Source organism: Cibotium barometz, chromosome 46 (genome assembly GCF_041138505.1).
Source record: "Cibotium barometz isolate CiBa-2024 chromosome 46, ASM4113850v1, whole genome shotgun sequence".
Lineage (NCBI taxonomy): Eukaryota > Viridiplantae > Streptophyta > Polypodiopsida > Cyatheales > Cibotiaceae > Cibotium > Cibotium barometz.
Genome location: NC_141091.1, coordinates 28087298 through 28103948, shown reverse-complemented (window position 1 = coordinate 28103948; position 16651 = coordinate 28087298). Strand labels below are relative to the sequence as shown.

Sequence of the window (16651 nt, the reverse complement as noted above, 5' to 3'; positions counted from 1 at the left end):
GAAACAAAGGCTTACAACAAGGAAAGCTCATCCTTACACAATTCTAGGGGATGTTCTTTACAAGCAAGGTAAGGATAAGATTCTTAGGAGGGTAGTGAGCTTGGAAGAATCTAAAAGGATAAGATTCTTAGGAGGGTAGTGAGCTTGGAAGAATCTAAAAGGATTATGGAATTATGTCATGAATGTTCAGGTCACTTTGCCTCAGCCAGCACAACTCGGAGGATTCTTAACACAGGGTATTATTAGCCTCGACTCAGCAAATATGTCTATGATTATGGAATTATGTCATGAATGTTCAGGTCACTTTGCCTCAGCCAACACAACTCGGAGGATTCTTAACACAGGGTATTATTGGCCTCGACTCAGCAAAGATGTCTATGAGTGGTGCAGAAGCTTGGTGCAGAAGCTGTGAAGTATGCCAGGCATATGGGCATAAGCAATTGGTTCCCGGACCCTTAAAACCCTATGCCAGGCATATGGGCATAAGCAATTGGTTCCCGGACCCTTAAACCCTATCCCAGCATATGGTCCATTTGAAAGGTGGGGATTAGATTTTGTGGGTCCACTTCCTCGTTCCTCACATGGGAAGTATTACATATTGGTGGCCACAGATTATGCAACAAGGTGGGCAGAAGCAAAGGCCATGGTCAATAATAAAGCAGTGGTGGCTGTGGCATCCTTTCTCAAGGAATACATATGTGCTCGATTAGAAATCCTTACGGATGGGGGGAGGTCTTTCAGGAATGACTTGATTGAGGCTTTGATGTAGAATTAAAAATAAAGCATGCTATGTTAACTCCCTATTATCCCCAATGTAATGGTTTAGTAGAAAAAGCTAATGGACTGTTTTCTGGATCTTTGTCTAAGCTAGTGGATACTATGAAGAGAAAGTGGGATGTGCATTTGCCAGAGGTCCTATGGGCCTATAGGACAACTCACAAACTCTCTCTTGGTTTCACACCTTTTCAGTTAGTTTATGGAATGGAGGCTATTTTGCCAATAGAATTGGAAATCACAAGCCTTCGCACATCTTTTGCACACTTGAATAATGAAGAAGAAACACATGCCTAACGCCTAGTACAACTGGAGAGCTTGGATGAGAGGAAACTTCAGGCACTTCAAAATTTGGAGGCTGCACAACAATGGTGCAAGGCAAGGCATGACACTCTCACGAAGAAGAAGAAGAAGCTAGAACTCAAGCAAGGAAGCTTAGTCATGAGGTATGATGGCCTGTGGAAAAACGGCTAGATAAGAAGCTTCTTTGACGCTGGGAAGGCCTCTTTAGGATAAAGCAAAAGTTCAAAAATAACACCTATCTTCTAGAGGATGCAAGTGGCCAGGAGGTTCCCGGACGTGCCAATGAGTACCAGCTAAAGATATTTTACCCTCGAGCACCATGGCCAGCAGACCCCCAAGAGACAAGCATGATCTGTTGAGGGGGGAAAGATGTGACATGAAAAATTGATATCTTTCATTTTAAATTTTGTGCATATTTTAATGGTTTCTCAATGGTAATAAGGTGGAAGCTTGTCCAAAAAGATTGCGGCGCCCACAATGGAATAACGGCATGGTGATACAGCGGCTTGGCGGCTACCCTGATAACAGCATTCTATCTTCAAATATAATGGTTTTACTGGATTTAGGGTGCACACATTGTAAATGCCACAAGTATGCTTGATAAATACTTTGGTATGGTAGATAGGCTAGTGATGTGAAAAATAAAAGTGGGCCTTCATGCTCACATGGATTTTAACTGTATTATTAATATAGTATTCACCATTAGGTTACAAGTTGGGGAGTGTGGAAGGCATGTGGAGGAGTGTGTGTAGGTGCATAATTGGGAAAGATTCTTCTAGAATGCCTACATGGAAGAGGAGAATTCCGCCATGTGTAAGTGGGATCTCCACCTACATGCCACTTAGACTTGGCTATTATCTCATCACACTCTCAAAGTCAAAAAGTCTTCAATTTAATAATCAATAGAAGACTTAGCCTAAGAGGACAATTGATGGTGGTGACATCTACCCTTATGTCACTGAAGGGTTGAAGATTTTTATGTTGTAATTTGTAACAATGGAAGAGAGGGTGATTCTCCACCTATAAAAGGAGCCCTCCTCTCCCTTTCAAATCAAGGAATGAGCCTCCTCAATTGAGCATTTTGTGTCATTGCCATTCTCTTATCTTCAAACCCTTATTCAAACACTCTCTTTACATGTGAATGTCTCATTTAGCATGAGCTACTCATGCTCAGTCTAATTTTGGACCTCTTTGATGATTCATGATAAGTGGGATAAGGAGTTATTATCTTGGCAGGCCTGTGACTTCTCAAGGTAGCCCTTGCCTTATTGCCGCCCTCCTTTGGAGGTACTAATGGTTTTAGCGGTAATGAGCATGTGGAAAGACTTTGGGGACCATAGGTAAATATTTACGATTGTCTGCTGAGCAATGTTAACCCTTACCCTCTAGCTTGAATCATGAAGGAGATGTGAGGCAAGAGGCTATGTGAAAATTGAGGTTTCATGCAAAGAAAGGGAAGTGCAGTTTTTGTGGTCCAATACCCAAATTTCAACCGATAATTACTCATCACTCAGGTATTGGTTTTTAAAATTGATCATATTCTCTTTCCACTCATATAACTAATTTCTTAATCCTTTACTTCATTGATGATAAAAATTTCTCCCAAAGTTGCTAACTTTTAGGCGAATTTTGGCAGTTTTATAGTCTTGTAGTAAAATGCTCATAACTTTTCGCTTGGTTGCCCGTTTTTGAAAGTTTTTATATAGACGCGAAGCTCTCTTCAAGCTCTACGCACCTATGTAATCCTCTTTTACACAGTCTTTATGAAATTAAAACTGCAATTCTCTGTGTCTCTGTTTTTATAGACTTTTGGCCATTATTTCTTCTTAATAATGATTAATTCCTCCTAATCTCTTATCAAAAGGCAAACCCCATGTGTGTCTTATCCTCTTGTAGTGATTGCTATATTCTTTTGATTTAATATATTTCGTCCAAATCGCCCAATTCGAACGGATGTACCTTACTAACATTCCCCGTATGTTTCCGTTCACATAATCCTGAGTCGGAAGATTTTCTTCCAACAAAGAATTGCCCTCTTGTTTGCAGCTGCCAGACTGGCAGAAATTCTTGCTTCTCTTGAGCCTTTCATCTTTCCTTCTATGAATTATGATCTCACCTTTGATGTGTATATCTTTATCTTAACCTAGGGAGGTGAGGAGGCTGTGAGGTTTCATACAAGTGTGTTTTGATTCTAAGAAGTGACAAAAGTCAAAACCCCAACTTTGTGTCACACTACCTCAAAGGGTTTGGTAAAATCTGGCAATTTAAGGATAGGGTTGGTTACTAAGGCCGTCTTCAGCTTGTCAAAGGCACTATGACACATTGCAGTCCACTAAAAAAGTGTACTTTTCTTGAGAAGGTTAGTTAAAGGGGATGCTATCTGAGCATACCTAGGTATAAAGATCCTATACCATCCGGTTAACCCTAGGAATCCTCTAACTTCCTTTACTAACTTGGGTTCTGGCCATTCAACTACTGCTTGGATCTTTGCGGGGTTAGGAGAAATCCCATCCTTTGACACTATGAATCCCAAGTATTCCACCTGGTCAATAGAGAAGGAACACTTGCTCTTCTTTACAAAGAGTTGGTGTTTCCTTAGGATTTCCAGGACTTTGCGCACATGATCTTCATGTTCTGTAGCATACTTTGAGTATACTAAGATATCGTCAAAGAAGACAAGAACAAAATCATCCAAGTATTCTCTGAGAATATCCTGCATAAGACGATTGAATGTCGCCGGGGCATTAGTCAGTCCAAACGGCATGACTATGAACTCATAATGCCCATAGCGAGTATTGAATGCTGTCTTTGGGATGTTCTGCTCCTTGATTTTGATCTGGTAGTACCCGGATTTGAGATCTATCTTTGTAAACATTTGGGTACCACTTAACCGATTCTAGAAGTTCATCAATCCTAAGAATAGGATACTTATTCTTAATTGTTAATTGATTCAGTCCTCTGTAGTCAATACAGAGTCTTAACGTTTCATCTTTCTTCTTTTGAAAGAGAACGGGCGCACCCCAAGATGAGACACTGGGAAAGTCGAATCCTTGCTCTAACAGTTATCTTAACTGTTCCTTAAGTTCTATGGCTTCAGGGACTGGCATTTTGTATGCACATTGGGCTACTGGCTGAGCTCCAGGGGTTAATTCGATCTCATGATCTACTTCACAAGACGGAGGCATCTTAGTCAGCTCTTCTTCAGAAAATACATCTACATACTCACTTAATCACTGGTTCTTTAGCCTTGCATTTTATGTCTACCGGATTCATTTTAACGACATACACAGCTTGCCTTTTTTTGAGCCCTTTTAATAATTTGGAAGCCTTGACTAATTGCAGCACTGGGGATCCGAAAATTCCAATTCCTTAAACTTTATTCCCGTGAAGGAAAGAGATGGTTCCTTTATGACAATGAATGTCAGCCTGGTTCTTTTGAACTTTATTCCCGTGAAGGTCTAGGAAAGAGATGGTTCCTTTGTGACAATGAATGTCACCCTGGTTCTTTTGGAGCCAATCCATTCCAATGATTCCATCATATTTTCCCAGGGGTAGGACTCTGAACTGGCGCTCTGTTATGTTCCCATCTAAGCTAAAACTGAATAAGGTCAGTCTCAAGGTGAGTGACAAGAATCTTCCCACCCACTGGCTAATTTCACTTGCATAGGTTTCCCTAATTTTTGATTTAGGACTAATTTACGCATACATCCTAGGGAAATAAAAGAATGAGTACTGCGTGAATCAATCAAAAGCTTAAATTTCTTACCTTGGTACTCTGCTGGAGTCTGGAGGACTGAGAATTGACAATTATTCCCCTGATGCTCAATTGCTGCATAGATCTGTCCTTTCTCTTCCTCCACTTCCTCAGCTATGGTGGCTGCTGCTGTAGTCTGAGGTGGAACTCTCTCTCTTTGGTTATTCCAATTCCGGCAGGGAGTTCGGAGACTGCTTTGCATGGAGGTTACAGGCTGAGTTGGCACTCTTCTGGGGTTACCCTATAATCATAGAGAAATTGATTTTTATGTTTATGTATAATAAGTAAATTAGAAAAAATAGAAATTTCTAGTAATTTATTTTTATGTTAAAAGAGTAACCCCCATGACATTGGAAATCCATGTATTCCAATGATTTGGAGAAAAAAAAATTGGAATGCTAAAATAATGTATATTTTATGAAATATTTTAGTTAAATTTATCTTTTTGTATAAGATAAATTTTTATGATGAAAGAGGAATTTCCACCATATTGGAATCCAATTATTTAAATGAAGAAAGTGTAATTCCTAGTGCAAAGGAATTAATGACGATTTTTATTTAATTTTAAAGAGAAAATATAGTTAAATTTATCTTTTTGTATAGATAAATTTTTATGATGAAAGAGGAATCACCATATTGGAATCCAATTAATTAAATGAAGAAAGCGTAATTCCTAGTGCAAAGGAATTAATGGAGATTTTTATTTAAATTTTAAGAGAAAATATAGTTAAATTTATCTTTTTGTATAGATAATTTTTTATGATGAAAGAGGAATCACCATATTGGAATCCAATTAATTAAATGAAGAAAGCGTAATTCCTAGTGCAAAGGAATTAATGGGGATTTTTATTTAAATTTTAAGAGAAAAATTTAGTTAAATTTATCTTTTTGCATAGATAAGTTTAAATGATAAAAGAGGAATTTCCACTATATTGGAATTCAAATGTTTAGATGAGAAAAGTGAAATTTTTAGCTTAAAGGAATTAATGGTTATTTTTATGTAATTTTAAGGAGAATTTTAATAGATTTAATTTATGGAAAAGAGGAATTCCCATGATAATTGGATTGCACTCATTGAAATGAGAAAAAGAAGGATTTCAAGTTTATTCAAAAAAATAGGTATTGAAATTCCTCTTTTTCTCATTGAAATGAGAAAAAGAAGGATTTCAAGTTTATTCAAAAAAATAGTATTGATATTTTAGTTAAAAGATGAATTTCCATGATATTTGAGAAAAGATGGATTCTAATGAAATTCTAAAGTCAAAAGATGAATTTCCATCATAATTCTACCTAATGAATTTTGGAGTTCGTGAATATCACGTGGTCTAGTCTAATTGGCAATACTTTCGATCTTTTTGGGATCTACTCAAATACCATCAGCAGAAACAATGTGTCCTAGATATTCAATTTCTTCTTGAAAGAATTTCCTCTTTCCAGAATTGACATAGAGTTGATTTTCTTGAAGAAGTGAGAACACTTTTTCTAAATGTTGTTCGTGCTATTGATGATTCTTACTGAAAACTAAGATATCATCAAAGAACACTACAACAAAATTTAGATATTTCAAGAATATTCTATTCATCATTCTGTTGAAAGTAGTTAGAGCATTAGTCAAACCGAATTTGGCATAACTAAAAACTCATAATGACCTGTTTGGGTTCTAAAGGCAGTCTTGAAAATATCTTCTTCTTCCATATGAATTTGATGATAGCCAAACTTTAGGTCAATCTTACTAAAGACTTGGGCTCCCTTAAGCTTATCTACCAAGTCATCCACTCAATATCAACTCTTAACAAAGTGATCTTGTTTAGTGCATGATAATCGAACACAAGCTATATGTTCCATTCTTCTTTTTAACGAGAACCCAGTTTGCTTATAATAATACACCTCATTCAACTACTGGTCGAGCACCTTTTGAAACTGTGTATGGAAAACCTTTGCCCCATTTGGCAACTAGAATTTTCCACAAAATCGAAGCTGCTGATCAATTCACTATCGATTTTAGTAGCATTTTGAATGATGTAAAACATTCTATTGCTCTCAAGAAAAATATGTTAAGAAAGAAAACTGTAAACGTAAAGTCATATCTTTTGAACTTGGAGATTATGTACTTTTGAGAATTGAAAAGTGTCGACTAAAGAGTGTTGAAAAATTCCCAGCTGTTAAGCCTGTCGCAAGATTTTATGGACCTTTTAAGGTGATTCACAAAATTAATAATGTTGCATATAAACTTGAATTACCTTCTCATTGGCAAATTCATAGCCTTGTTGACCAATTGAACACATAAAGGTTTTTTGTAGATATGCATGATGACATTTGGAATCCATTCTAAGGAAAAAGATTTAGGAGCATAATGGAAGAAGTTGGGGAAAAAAGGGCATAAGATATATATAAGTGACCTTTTGTGTTGTGGTGGAGTGTAGCTTTAAAGAGAATATACCCTTGCTCAATGTTATGACGTGAGAAGGTTACCTTTTTTTTCCTCCTCTCATTGAGCAATTGTGCCATTGCGTCATACTACTTTATTCCTTATGCTAGTTATCACTCTTTTTAGGGTGGTTATGGGAGTTTGCCACCTTAAAGGCTTGATCAATGTTGAATTTTGAGGTTTGGTGGGCATATGGTTTTCATGGAGGAGGAAAGAAGGAGCTAATGAGTTTAGAGTTAAAAGGTAGAAAATATTAAAGGAAAATGGGGCTTAAAGGAGACCTACAAGGAGGATGAAGGGAGGGTAGTCTTTTGGCGCGAGGAAGACATGTAGAAGAGCGAGTGCAAGTGGTGGGGGGGATGTGGGGGAGGGGGTTTGCAATTTGGTTGAGGGATAGATTCTATGTTTAGTAAGAAGAAAAAATATATGAATTTACCACCTAGGGGTGTTTCAATAATACAAACGTGTTCAGAAAAAAATTAACTTTTATCAAAATAAAGGAAAGGATTGAGCCGTTTTGAAATTTGAAGGCTACAATGGGCTTCAAAATCCATTTTGATCTTTAGATGAAGCCCTCCTTAAAATTGGCTTTCAAAAGAAGGCCACCCCAAGCAACTTTCGTGAGTAATGGGTTTCACATGAAGGCCAAGGTGCCTTACAAGAAGGCCTTCAATTTTGAAGTCCAAGGTAGGGTTGCAAATTTCATGGAGGTAGCACTGTTAGGGCTTGTTGTGCTACGACACCAAATCCGTGCCATGACACCAAATTTGACAAAAAGGCTACCCATTATTATTGTATTTTTTAGGGCCCTTGAAACTACCAAAATTAAGGTTTTAAACATTTTTAGTTATGAAATTAATGGATGTGTAGATTTTTGAAGTTATTTTGATTAATTTAATTTTCATTGGGTGTTATTTTCTGACAGTGGTCCCAAGAATCAAGTCTGGTGTAAAAAACGGTCCCAAAGGCTTGGAGTGGGGTGTAAAGCTGTTTCTCGAGTGTAAAGGCACTGAAGTTATGGGACAGCCAGCTATGATAAAATACAGGCTTTTGCCCGCCGGCCATGATACTGTGTAGTTTCCAAGACAACGTTGTGTTATGCAGTGCGCCACCCTAACCCCCTTCGCCTTCTACGATGATAACTCACTACTTAGCTTTGTGGGCTTAGCTTCAATACATTGTATCCTTTCCATGTCTTCAGAGAAACCTTGGATTGCCAGCAGTATACACAGCACTCCCTGCAGCACACTAATCTCCCATTATTAGCTCCAACTGCACTCCAGCTTGCCAGGTTCTTCACGCTTCAATATCTAATTTCCACTGGTGGATTCTCATCGTGTTAAGATCATGGGTAGCTGGATTTTCATCCCCTTGGCTCATGCAGCAGCTAATTAGCTAGCTGCAGCAGCCAGCTCCCTATGATTAATCAGCCTAATTACTCATCGTGACATACATTTATAAGCTCTTCTAGATTGATTGCAGCACAGCCTATGATTGCAGGTCCTATACCATAAACATATAAACTTGGAATTAAATCCTCCTTCGCAATATTGGGTGATGGGCTGCAACATAAAAGGCCTATGCAACATGTATATAACATATTGCCAATATAAATAGGAGAAAATCCAATATATTCCATTCCTTTCCATTGGATGATAAGCTTGCAATTAGGTCTGTGCTTAATCATAGGTTGGCTGATTTCTTCCAAAGCTGATAAAGCTGTGCAAGCCATTGAAATCCTTGCAGGAAACCTGCATAATATTGGCTGGGTTGTTCTGCCAAATTTTGCCATACATTTGCAAAACCTGCATGTGGGTTTGACCTTGCTAAATATCCTCTTAATATTTTTATCATATTTAATTTCGGGACTTGTTGTGTAACATTTATAACAATATGAAGCTTGTGTTAACAGTGTTACAGTTCCTCTGCCTGTTGGGCTTTCATGCTTATGTCTCATTGATATACAGGCAGGTATCAACATTATTAAGCTTTAAACCTCATTCATGCCTAATGAGCTATTTTGTTTAATGAGCTATAGGCTTGTACAGGCCTAAGGCTTCTCTTTCTTGTACAGCTGCTTCACTTACTGCAAGGCTGCAATCGGGATATGGGTGTCCTGGATCCAGGGTTGTACCTTGTCGAGCTTCATATGAACTGCAGTGCTGCTGATTTCCTATTCTATAATCTTTTTCTTTATTTCTATAATCATTTCTTTTTAGTGATTCCATCTTTCTTAGACTATCCTCTTGAGGGTGGAATGCAAGATCCTTAGATCATTCATTTCTCTCCCAGCATGTTAGATACATTAATAATTGAGCTGTGGGTAACATGCTGCATTTCTTCCATTAGTATTAACATAATTATTCATATCCCTTCATGATTTTACTCCCTTTGTTGCAAGAGGTTGCTGCCTTCACAATCTATTATTATGACTTGAAAGTCATGCACAAGCCTCATATGAAGTATTCTGCATGCATTGATCATCATGGATAGACAAGGTTCTAGACTCAAAAAGATTGCTATCATATTGTGTTTTATGCATTATTATGCAACTGTAGCGTTTTTTTTTTTTTCTGGGAGTTTTTCTTTCGGGCAGACAATGACTGATGGTGACATGAAGTGCTTCATGCAGGTGGGTATTGCGGCAACAAGTGAAGACCATACGCCTGGATCAAGCTTCTCACAACAGGGATTCTGTGCAGGGTTGGGAAGCCGAGATGATGTGTACAGAGCATCCTCCTTTGATAGGTCAATCTCTTTCCATGAACCCCTGCCCCCTTTATTGAGGTTCCTCTCAAGTGGGTACTACCCTTTCATCGCACAAGCCCCCTGGCAGGACAGCTCCGAGCTCAAAAGGGGTGCCTCGTTGCCCCATTTCTTCTTTGTAGATGTTGAGAAAGGGGTCTGGAGCCCCAAACATGACAGAATTAGGGCTTTTCCCATACAAAAACATGAACAAACCCCAGTAGGAATCTCTATCAGAGCATGCTATTGCTGTGACCCAGAATCCCTAAACCATGCAGAAACCCTACGTAGCAAAGTACGCAACTGCAACTTTACCTCCCTCAGAGCTTTCCACTCGGAGAGATTCCCTGAGTCAGAATCCCTATTTTACTCAGAAGCTGTGAATTTCCCCAAGAAGAAAGAGCCCAAATGCAGCTTTACCTCGCAAATTTCCTTTGGAGGGCACAAGGTCACTCCCGAGTTGGAGATGGGATCACCCAATACAGGACTCTATGGGAAAATTAAAGAAAAACCAAGTGTGGTGGGCTATAGGAAGACTCAGCAGCAGAAGAAAAAAGAAATTCCACTCGCAGCCCAACCCAATGATGAAAGTGGATGGCCCTCATGTGTTGCAGGCACTCTGGCCCTTTGCCTGGTTTCAGTTTGCAACATAATGATTATGGTGGTGATGAGACCTATTCCTTCTTCAAAACTAAGGCCGCAAAGTTTGAGAGGCCCTTCTCTCGCCTTTACACCAAACCCCATCCAGAACAGCAAGTTAGGGAGCTCAGTGTTCAGCGGTATCTCCATGCACTTCAAGGACCAGAGCTGGACATCCTGAGGGTAAGTGTTTCTATCATGTTTATGTATGATTGACCGAGGCTTCTGCAAACTGCATGCTTTTTGTTTTGGTAACCTCTCATCCTTGTATTAACATTTATGCCTTGAACCAGCAGGATTCTGAGGATACTGTGCTCCCAGTTGATAAAAAATGGCCTTTCCTCTTGCGGTTCCCAATCGGATGCTTCAGCATCTGCCTAGGCCTCGGTAGCCAGACAATTCTATGGAAGACTCTGTCAACTGCAGGTTCCATGCAGTTCATGCATGTCCCAAAACATATCAATCTGACACTATGGTGTTTGGCACTCATGACACTTCTTACAGTGTTCACAACATATTTCTTGAAGTGTCTCTTCTACTTTGAAGCCGTACGGCGTGAATTTTATCACCCAGTTCGGATCAATTTCTTCTTTGCCCCATGGATAGAATGCATGTTCTTGATATTGGGGGTTCCTCCTGCAGTCACCAGATCCATACACCCCATCTTTTGGGTGTTCTTCATGTTGCCTATCTTTGCACTAGCGCTCAAAATCTATGGGCAATGGTTATCTGGAGGTGAAAGGAGACTCTCCAAGGTCGCGAATCCCTCCACACACCTATCCCTTGTGGGCAACTTTGTGGGAGCCCTCTTGGTTGCAACAGTTGGTTGGAAAGAGCTAGCCATCTTTTTCTGGGCTGTGGGTCTTGCACATTACTTGGTACTCTTTGTGACACTGTACCAGAGATTACCAACTGCAGCTGTTCTTCCCAAGGATCTTCACCCAGTATTTTTTCTGTTCATTGCAGCTCCAAGCACTGCCAGTGTAGCTTGGTCCAAAATTGTGGGTGACTTTGACTTAGTATCAAGAATTGCCTACTTTGTGGGGTTGTTCCTCTATTCATCTTTGGTAAGCTAAGAATTATTGATAATTGTTGTGTATGTATGTATGTACGTACAAGCGAACTTATGTGCATCCACACCTATCTGTGGTTAGTGTGTTTATGCATGCATATATGTATGAATGTACACAATGTGTGCATGAGAGAGATGGGGAGAGGAGAGATTGATCCTGGTAATTTAATGAAGTGCTTAGAATTCATGTGTTTCTAATGAAGTGCTCATAATTACTCTTATTGTGTAGGTGGTGCGGGTCAACTTCTTTCGTGGCTTTAGGTAAGCTCAAACAAAGCATTTCTTAGTGGAGGAAGAACTAGCTGTTAGAAGTGCATGCATTCATCATCGACGTGTTACTTGGCCATCAAGATATTAGTTGGCTACACCGCTTTATTGCCTACCTACATACATGTCCAGAGCAGCTGTGTAAGGACTTTTCAGGTTGCGAGTAACATGTCGCGTGACCAAGAGATGCTACATGCTTATGTGTGTGACTATCATCCAAACTAATGAAATGTTCATCTGTGAATAGGTCTACTTTGTTGTTGTCGGGTGGGTTCATTTTTGGTACCTGGCTCTGAAAAGGGCTTAATCTCTTGGTCTTTCTTTCGTCCTTAATATCAGGTGAGGGGCCATCCACTGCAACTGGAGTCTATGCTACAATGTGTGTACCTGGTCTAAGTTTTTGAGAGTATCATCTGTTTGTTTTAGGCCAAAAAGCATGCAGAGTTTTCTTGCGAAGGAGTGCCACTTCATGTGTACTAGAGCTTCAAGTTACATTTTGCCCTAGTTGCAACTGAGGCTGTTGCTGGCCTCCAACAGGCATTTTGCCCACGTGTCTCACATGGCAAGACCACATCAAGTCTTTGATGTTTTCAAGGCTGGGCACCGGCTGGGCGATAGCCTAGTTGTTAAGAGTAGGTGGTTGCTATGTGTGAAGTCAGAAGTTCATTTTTTCATGGTGGTATACATTGAGCTTGTTGGCGAATTTGGGGCTTGGAGGACCGCGGTGCCTCCCATTTCCAGGGGCATCAGTAGTGGACAAGTAGTGTGCTGGTATATATATTAAATCATAGTGGTTCATGGCAGACTAAATTTTAGTGTACTGGGTTCACAATCCCTGTGGAATTTGAAATATTTTGAGGTCTGTTAGTGGTCAACAATTCCCCCAAGGAAAATTTGAGACCGAATGTCTACTTGTAATCTGACAGTTATATCAAACATACCACAGCCTGCTTTAGATGATGCTATGCAGTAGTATTGCAAAGGCTTTTGTGTATTTGACCTTCTCATGGGAGTTTTCATGCCTGTTTTTCAGGTTCTCAGTGGCATGGTGGGCGTACACTTTCCCAATGACTGCATCTGCCATTGCTACGATCCATTATTCTCTCAAAGTAAAGCATCCCATTACACAGGGCCTTGCAGTGGTGCTTTCAATGATCTCATCTTTTACCGTTCTCTCATTGTGTCTCTTCACCATTCTTCACATCTTCTTTTGGTGCACCATGTTTCCTAACGATGTGGCTATTACAATCACAAATCAGAACTATCAAGTAAAGCGGAAGATAGAGGAACTAGAAGACTATACACCATCAGAGGCTACCCCAGAAAGTGCTTCACATGGCAAGAGCAGGTCTTCACAAGTAGTCCAATCCTTTTTGAATGAAGTAAGGCGTATGGAGTCATGCCTGCCTTCTGCCAAATCTGATCCCTTTCCAGGCAATCTAATAAAGTCTGCATGGGTGTGATATATGAAGACTGCAACACGTTGTGTCTGCACCTCTTATAATGATTGGAGGGCGCATGCGATCAAATCCAGCCAATGATGCCATTTCTGCTATGGTTGATGGCAATTTGGACTACTATTGACATGTGAACAATTACAGAATTTGAGTGGACCAGATTGGTTCTGCAATGTAAAAGTACAACATATGTATCATCAATAGGAGCAATATATTGCTTTCTTTCTACCATTTTTTTTGTGAATTAAACCTTTGGCACATGGTTCATTCTACCCCTGATTAACTTCGGGCATGAAATCCTCGCTAGTTTGGGTGGTCGTGGAAACAAAACATAATTGCTTTCCTTGACCACAAATTGGGCTCTTTTAGGGTTTGGTTAGGATCTACTGGTTCCTCGACCACTCCTTTACGGTTTAGGTGCCAAATTACCATGAGCACAATCCATTGGAACAATGGAGTGCTGCCAATGAGGTGATAGCTCAAGTGATAGAGATGTTTGTCTAGGACCCGGAAGTTGTAGGTTCAAAACCCCTCATGGTGCTTCCTCAACAGCATCGCCTACGGGAGGATCGTGGGCCTAAGGCCAATCGGGGAACAATGGGGCGTGTCAGTCCCAAAGGACAAAGATGCCATGCTCTCACAATTTTTTATTCACCACATCTCTTGGGGCAAAGTCTAGTTTGCCTCTGCCTCTAGTTCGCCGCGCAGACGGTGACCATATACCACATGGTGAAAAGTGACATTTGGATACCAAGGCAGGGGGCATCAGTTCTAGTTGGATAAGCAAAAGTGGTACCTTCCCCTGCCCCATTGGTGATATTGCTCCCGAGCCATAGCTGGGATTTGTGCAGAAACTGAAAAAAAGGTGGTACCTTGTGGTGCCTTTTCCCCCATTCCTCTCGCGCCACATCACAGATCCGATCTCAAATCTCATCACTTTTTGGAGAAAAGTTTTATTCCCTTGTACCACTTTGATGGGAATGGGCATTGGGCATCCTCCAACAAGTACAAATTTACTTGTCCCCATAGTTGACTTGGGAAGAGGGTACAGGACCATGTTGGGCACTTTATACTTTCTAAGCTCAACATGCATTCTAGAGGTTCTCATCTTGGACTTTCCTCTACAAAAAGCAATGATAGTGTGGAAGTACACTTCACCACGTGTTCACAGAAAACCTGCAAACTAAATACAATGCACCTATAATATTTTTGTTTTCACCTGTAAATTTTATTTTATTTTGTAAAATCTAAGAAATTGTATTTCTATTTGAGCCCAAAAATTAATGTATTTTTTTAAAAAAAAACTTCAAATTTTGGGGTGTTTTTTTTTGGAACAAGGTTTGCAAAATATCCTCTCAAATTTTAGATGAGAAAATCTCGATTGATCTTGGTTCAATAGACAGTAGTTGCTGGGAAAGGGGTCTCTCTCTCTCTCTCTCTCTCGCTCTCTCTCGCATAAAGGCTAGGCTTCTCACACACTTACATGCGATTAATGCAATGCCTGCCTCTCTTCGATCAGACCTTAGAACAATTGTAAATTTATTTTTTAAAAAGTAACTCTATTCTTCCCGACCACCAACTTTTTGGAGTATTTGATCAAGGGTTTAAAAGCCCAACGTTGCCTTGTATTTAAGCCGGGGCGGCAAAGCCCGAGAGAGAGAGAGAGAGAGAGAGAGAGAGAGAGAGAGAGCGCCCTAGCGAGAGAGAGCGCAATGTATATAGAGACGCAGAGCGAGAGAGAGGAAGACGAATGCGAGATGTAAATATATTTTTTTATACATTTGTTTTCTTGCTTGTTGCGAGTCCGACGAGACAGAGTCAAGACGTAATTTAAACCTTGAGTTCGACGAGAGAGAGACAAAACGACGATCAAATAAACCTTAGCTTTTGATTAATTTAAACCTTGATGCGGTTGGGACTAATTAATTAATTGGGCCCTCGCCCGAATAGAGGGGGATGTAAGCAAAGGCCTCCCTAAGGGTAGAATAGGTATGCGTTGTAAACTAACCTCCTCCTCCTTCCTCCCCTAAACACCGCGACCTCCTCTTCCTTAGCCAACGACCTAGAGCCAACCACACAGTAAGAAACTGCAGTAGTGGAGTGCAAGACAAGATTAGTGCTAGTGAGGACAAAGTGGGGCAAACAGAGGATCTCGTTGGGCACAACCCCTTGCTTGCTCCCTGCTTTCTCTATGTTGAGAACTACTCCTTTCCCTTGCACGCAAGACACGAAAAGTAACTATATACAGGGGTAGAGAAAGAGAATCCTTGAGGCTAGACTCTACAGACAGTTGCATGCTAAAGAACGAAAGAGAGTTGAGGCTTGTGGTGGAGGAATAGGATGGTGCTCAAGCAGTTGTGATCTAAGAGAGTTGTTCTTGAGAGCAGGGCGGTGTTGAGAACTTGCTCGAGAGAACTATGCTTGAGAGCAAGGAGGTGTTGAGAACTTGCCTAAGAGAGACCTCTTTGCAAGTCGACAGAGAGAGGGACATGCCTATTTCAGGAAGATAACAAAATTGAGTAGAAATATTTTTCCTCGAACCAATGAATTTGGTGCCGTATCCGTGAAAAGATGCAGGGGGGAAGAGAGCTTGAGCTCTTGCAAGCACACATACACTCACAAAACCCTAATAGAGAACACACACGCTGAGAGGCTGAAAATCTTCTTCTTCTTCACTCAGCACTCAACACACCATATACAAGATAAGAGTACCCATAATATGAAAGGTACTCAACCAATACATACACGGGTTCTCTATAGTGTGAACCCAACTAAATGAGCTGGCGCTATAACTATGCCAGTCTCTAGAATGGCTATACACAGCCTGTCATCCCACTGGCCGCATATCACCCATGATCTCACCAACCATGCCAGTGGTGTAAGTGTGGGGCCTATCCCCTAGGCGGGTCATCAGTGTCCACCGCCTCAGTGGATGAGCTCGATATCTCAACACTCCCCCTCGTCGAGCTCAACTCCATCTCATGTACACCAAGCAAAGCCCTGAATCTGCGGAGCTTCTCTGTACCCAATGCTTTGGTGAAGATGTCAGCTACCTGATCCTCTGTGGTGCTGACATAAACAAGGTCAAGGTCTCCTGCCAAGACCTTCTCTCTGACAAAGTGGTAGTGGACCTCTATATGCTTCGTACGAGCATGAAAAACTGGGTTCCTAGTCAACTGTATACTGCTAATGTTGTCACAGAAAATGACAAC

At 40.4% G+C, this 16651-nt stretch overlaps 1 protein-coding gene across 4 annotated transcripts; it reads left to right on the top strand.

Moving 5' to 3' along the window:
* The first annotated feature begins 9504 nt into the window (after positions 1-9504).
* Positions 9505-13661, top strand: LOC147612093 (S-type anion channel SLAH3-like). Of its 4 annotated transcripts, none has more exons than XM_086783971.1 (5): positions 9505-9891; positions 9962-10826; positions 10940-11710; positions 11945-11976; positions 13016-13661. In XM_086783971.1, the coding sequence occupies exons 2-5, from the start codon at positions 10599-10601 to the stop codon at positions 13443-13445; spliced, it is 1461 nt and encodes a 486-aa protein (XP_086640097.1). In that variant the 5' UTR covers positions 9505-9891; positions 9962-10598; the 3' UTR covers positions 13446-13661. The 4 variants fall into 4 exon arrangements, with proteins under 4 accessions (XP_086640097.1, XP_086640098.1, XP_086640096.1 ...); XM_086783972.1 differs by lacking the exon at positions 9505-9891 and having other exon boundaries at positions 9919-10826; positions 13016-13091; positions 13242-13661; XM_086783970.1 differs by lacking the exon at positions 9505-9891 and having other exon boundaries at positions 9919-10826.
* Positions 13662-16651: the final 2990 nt, after the last annotated feature.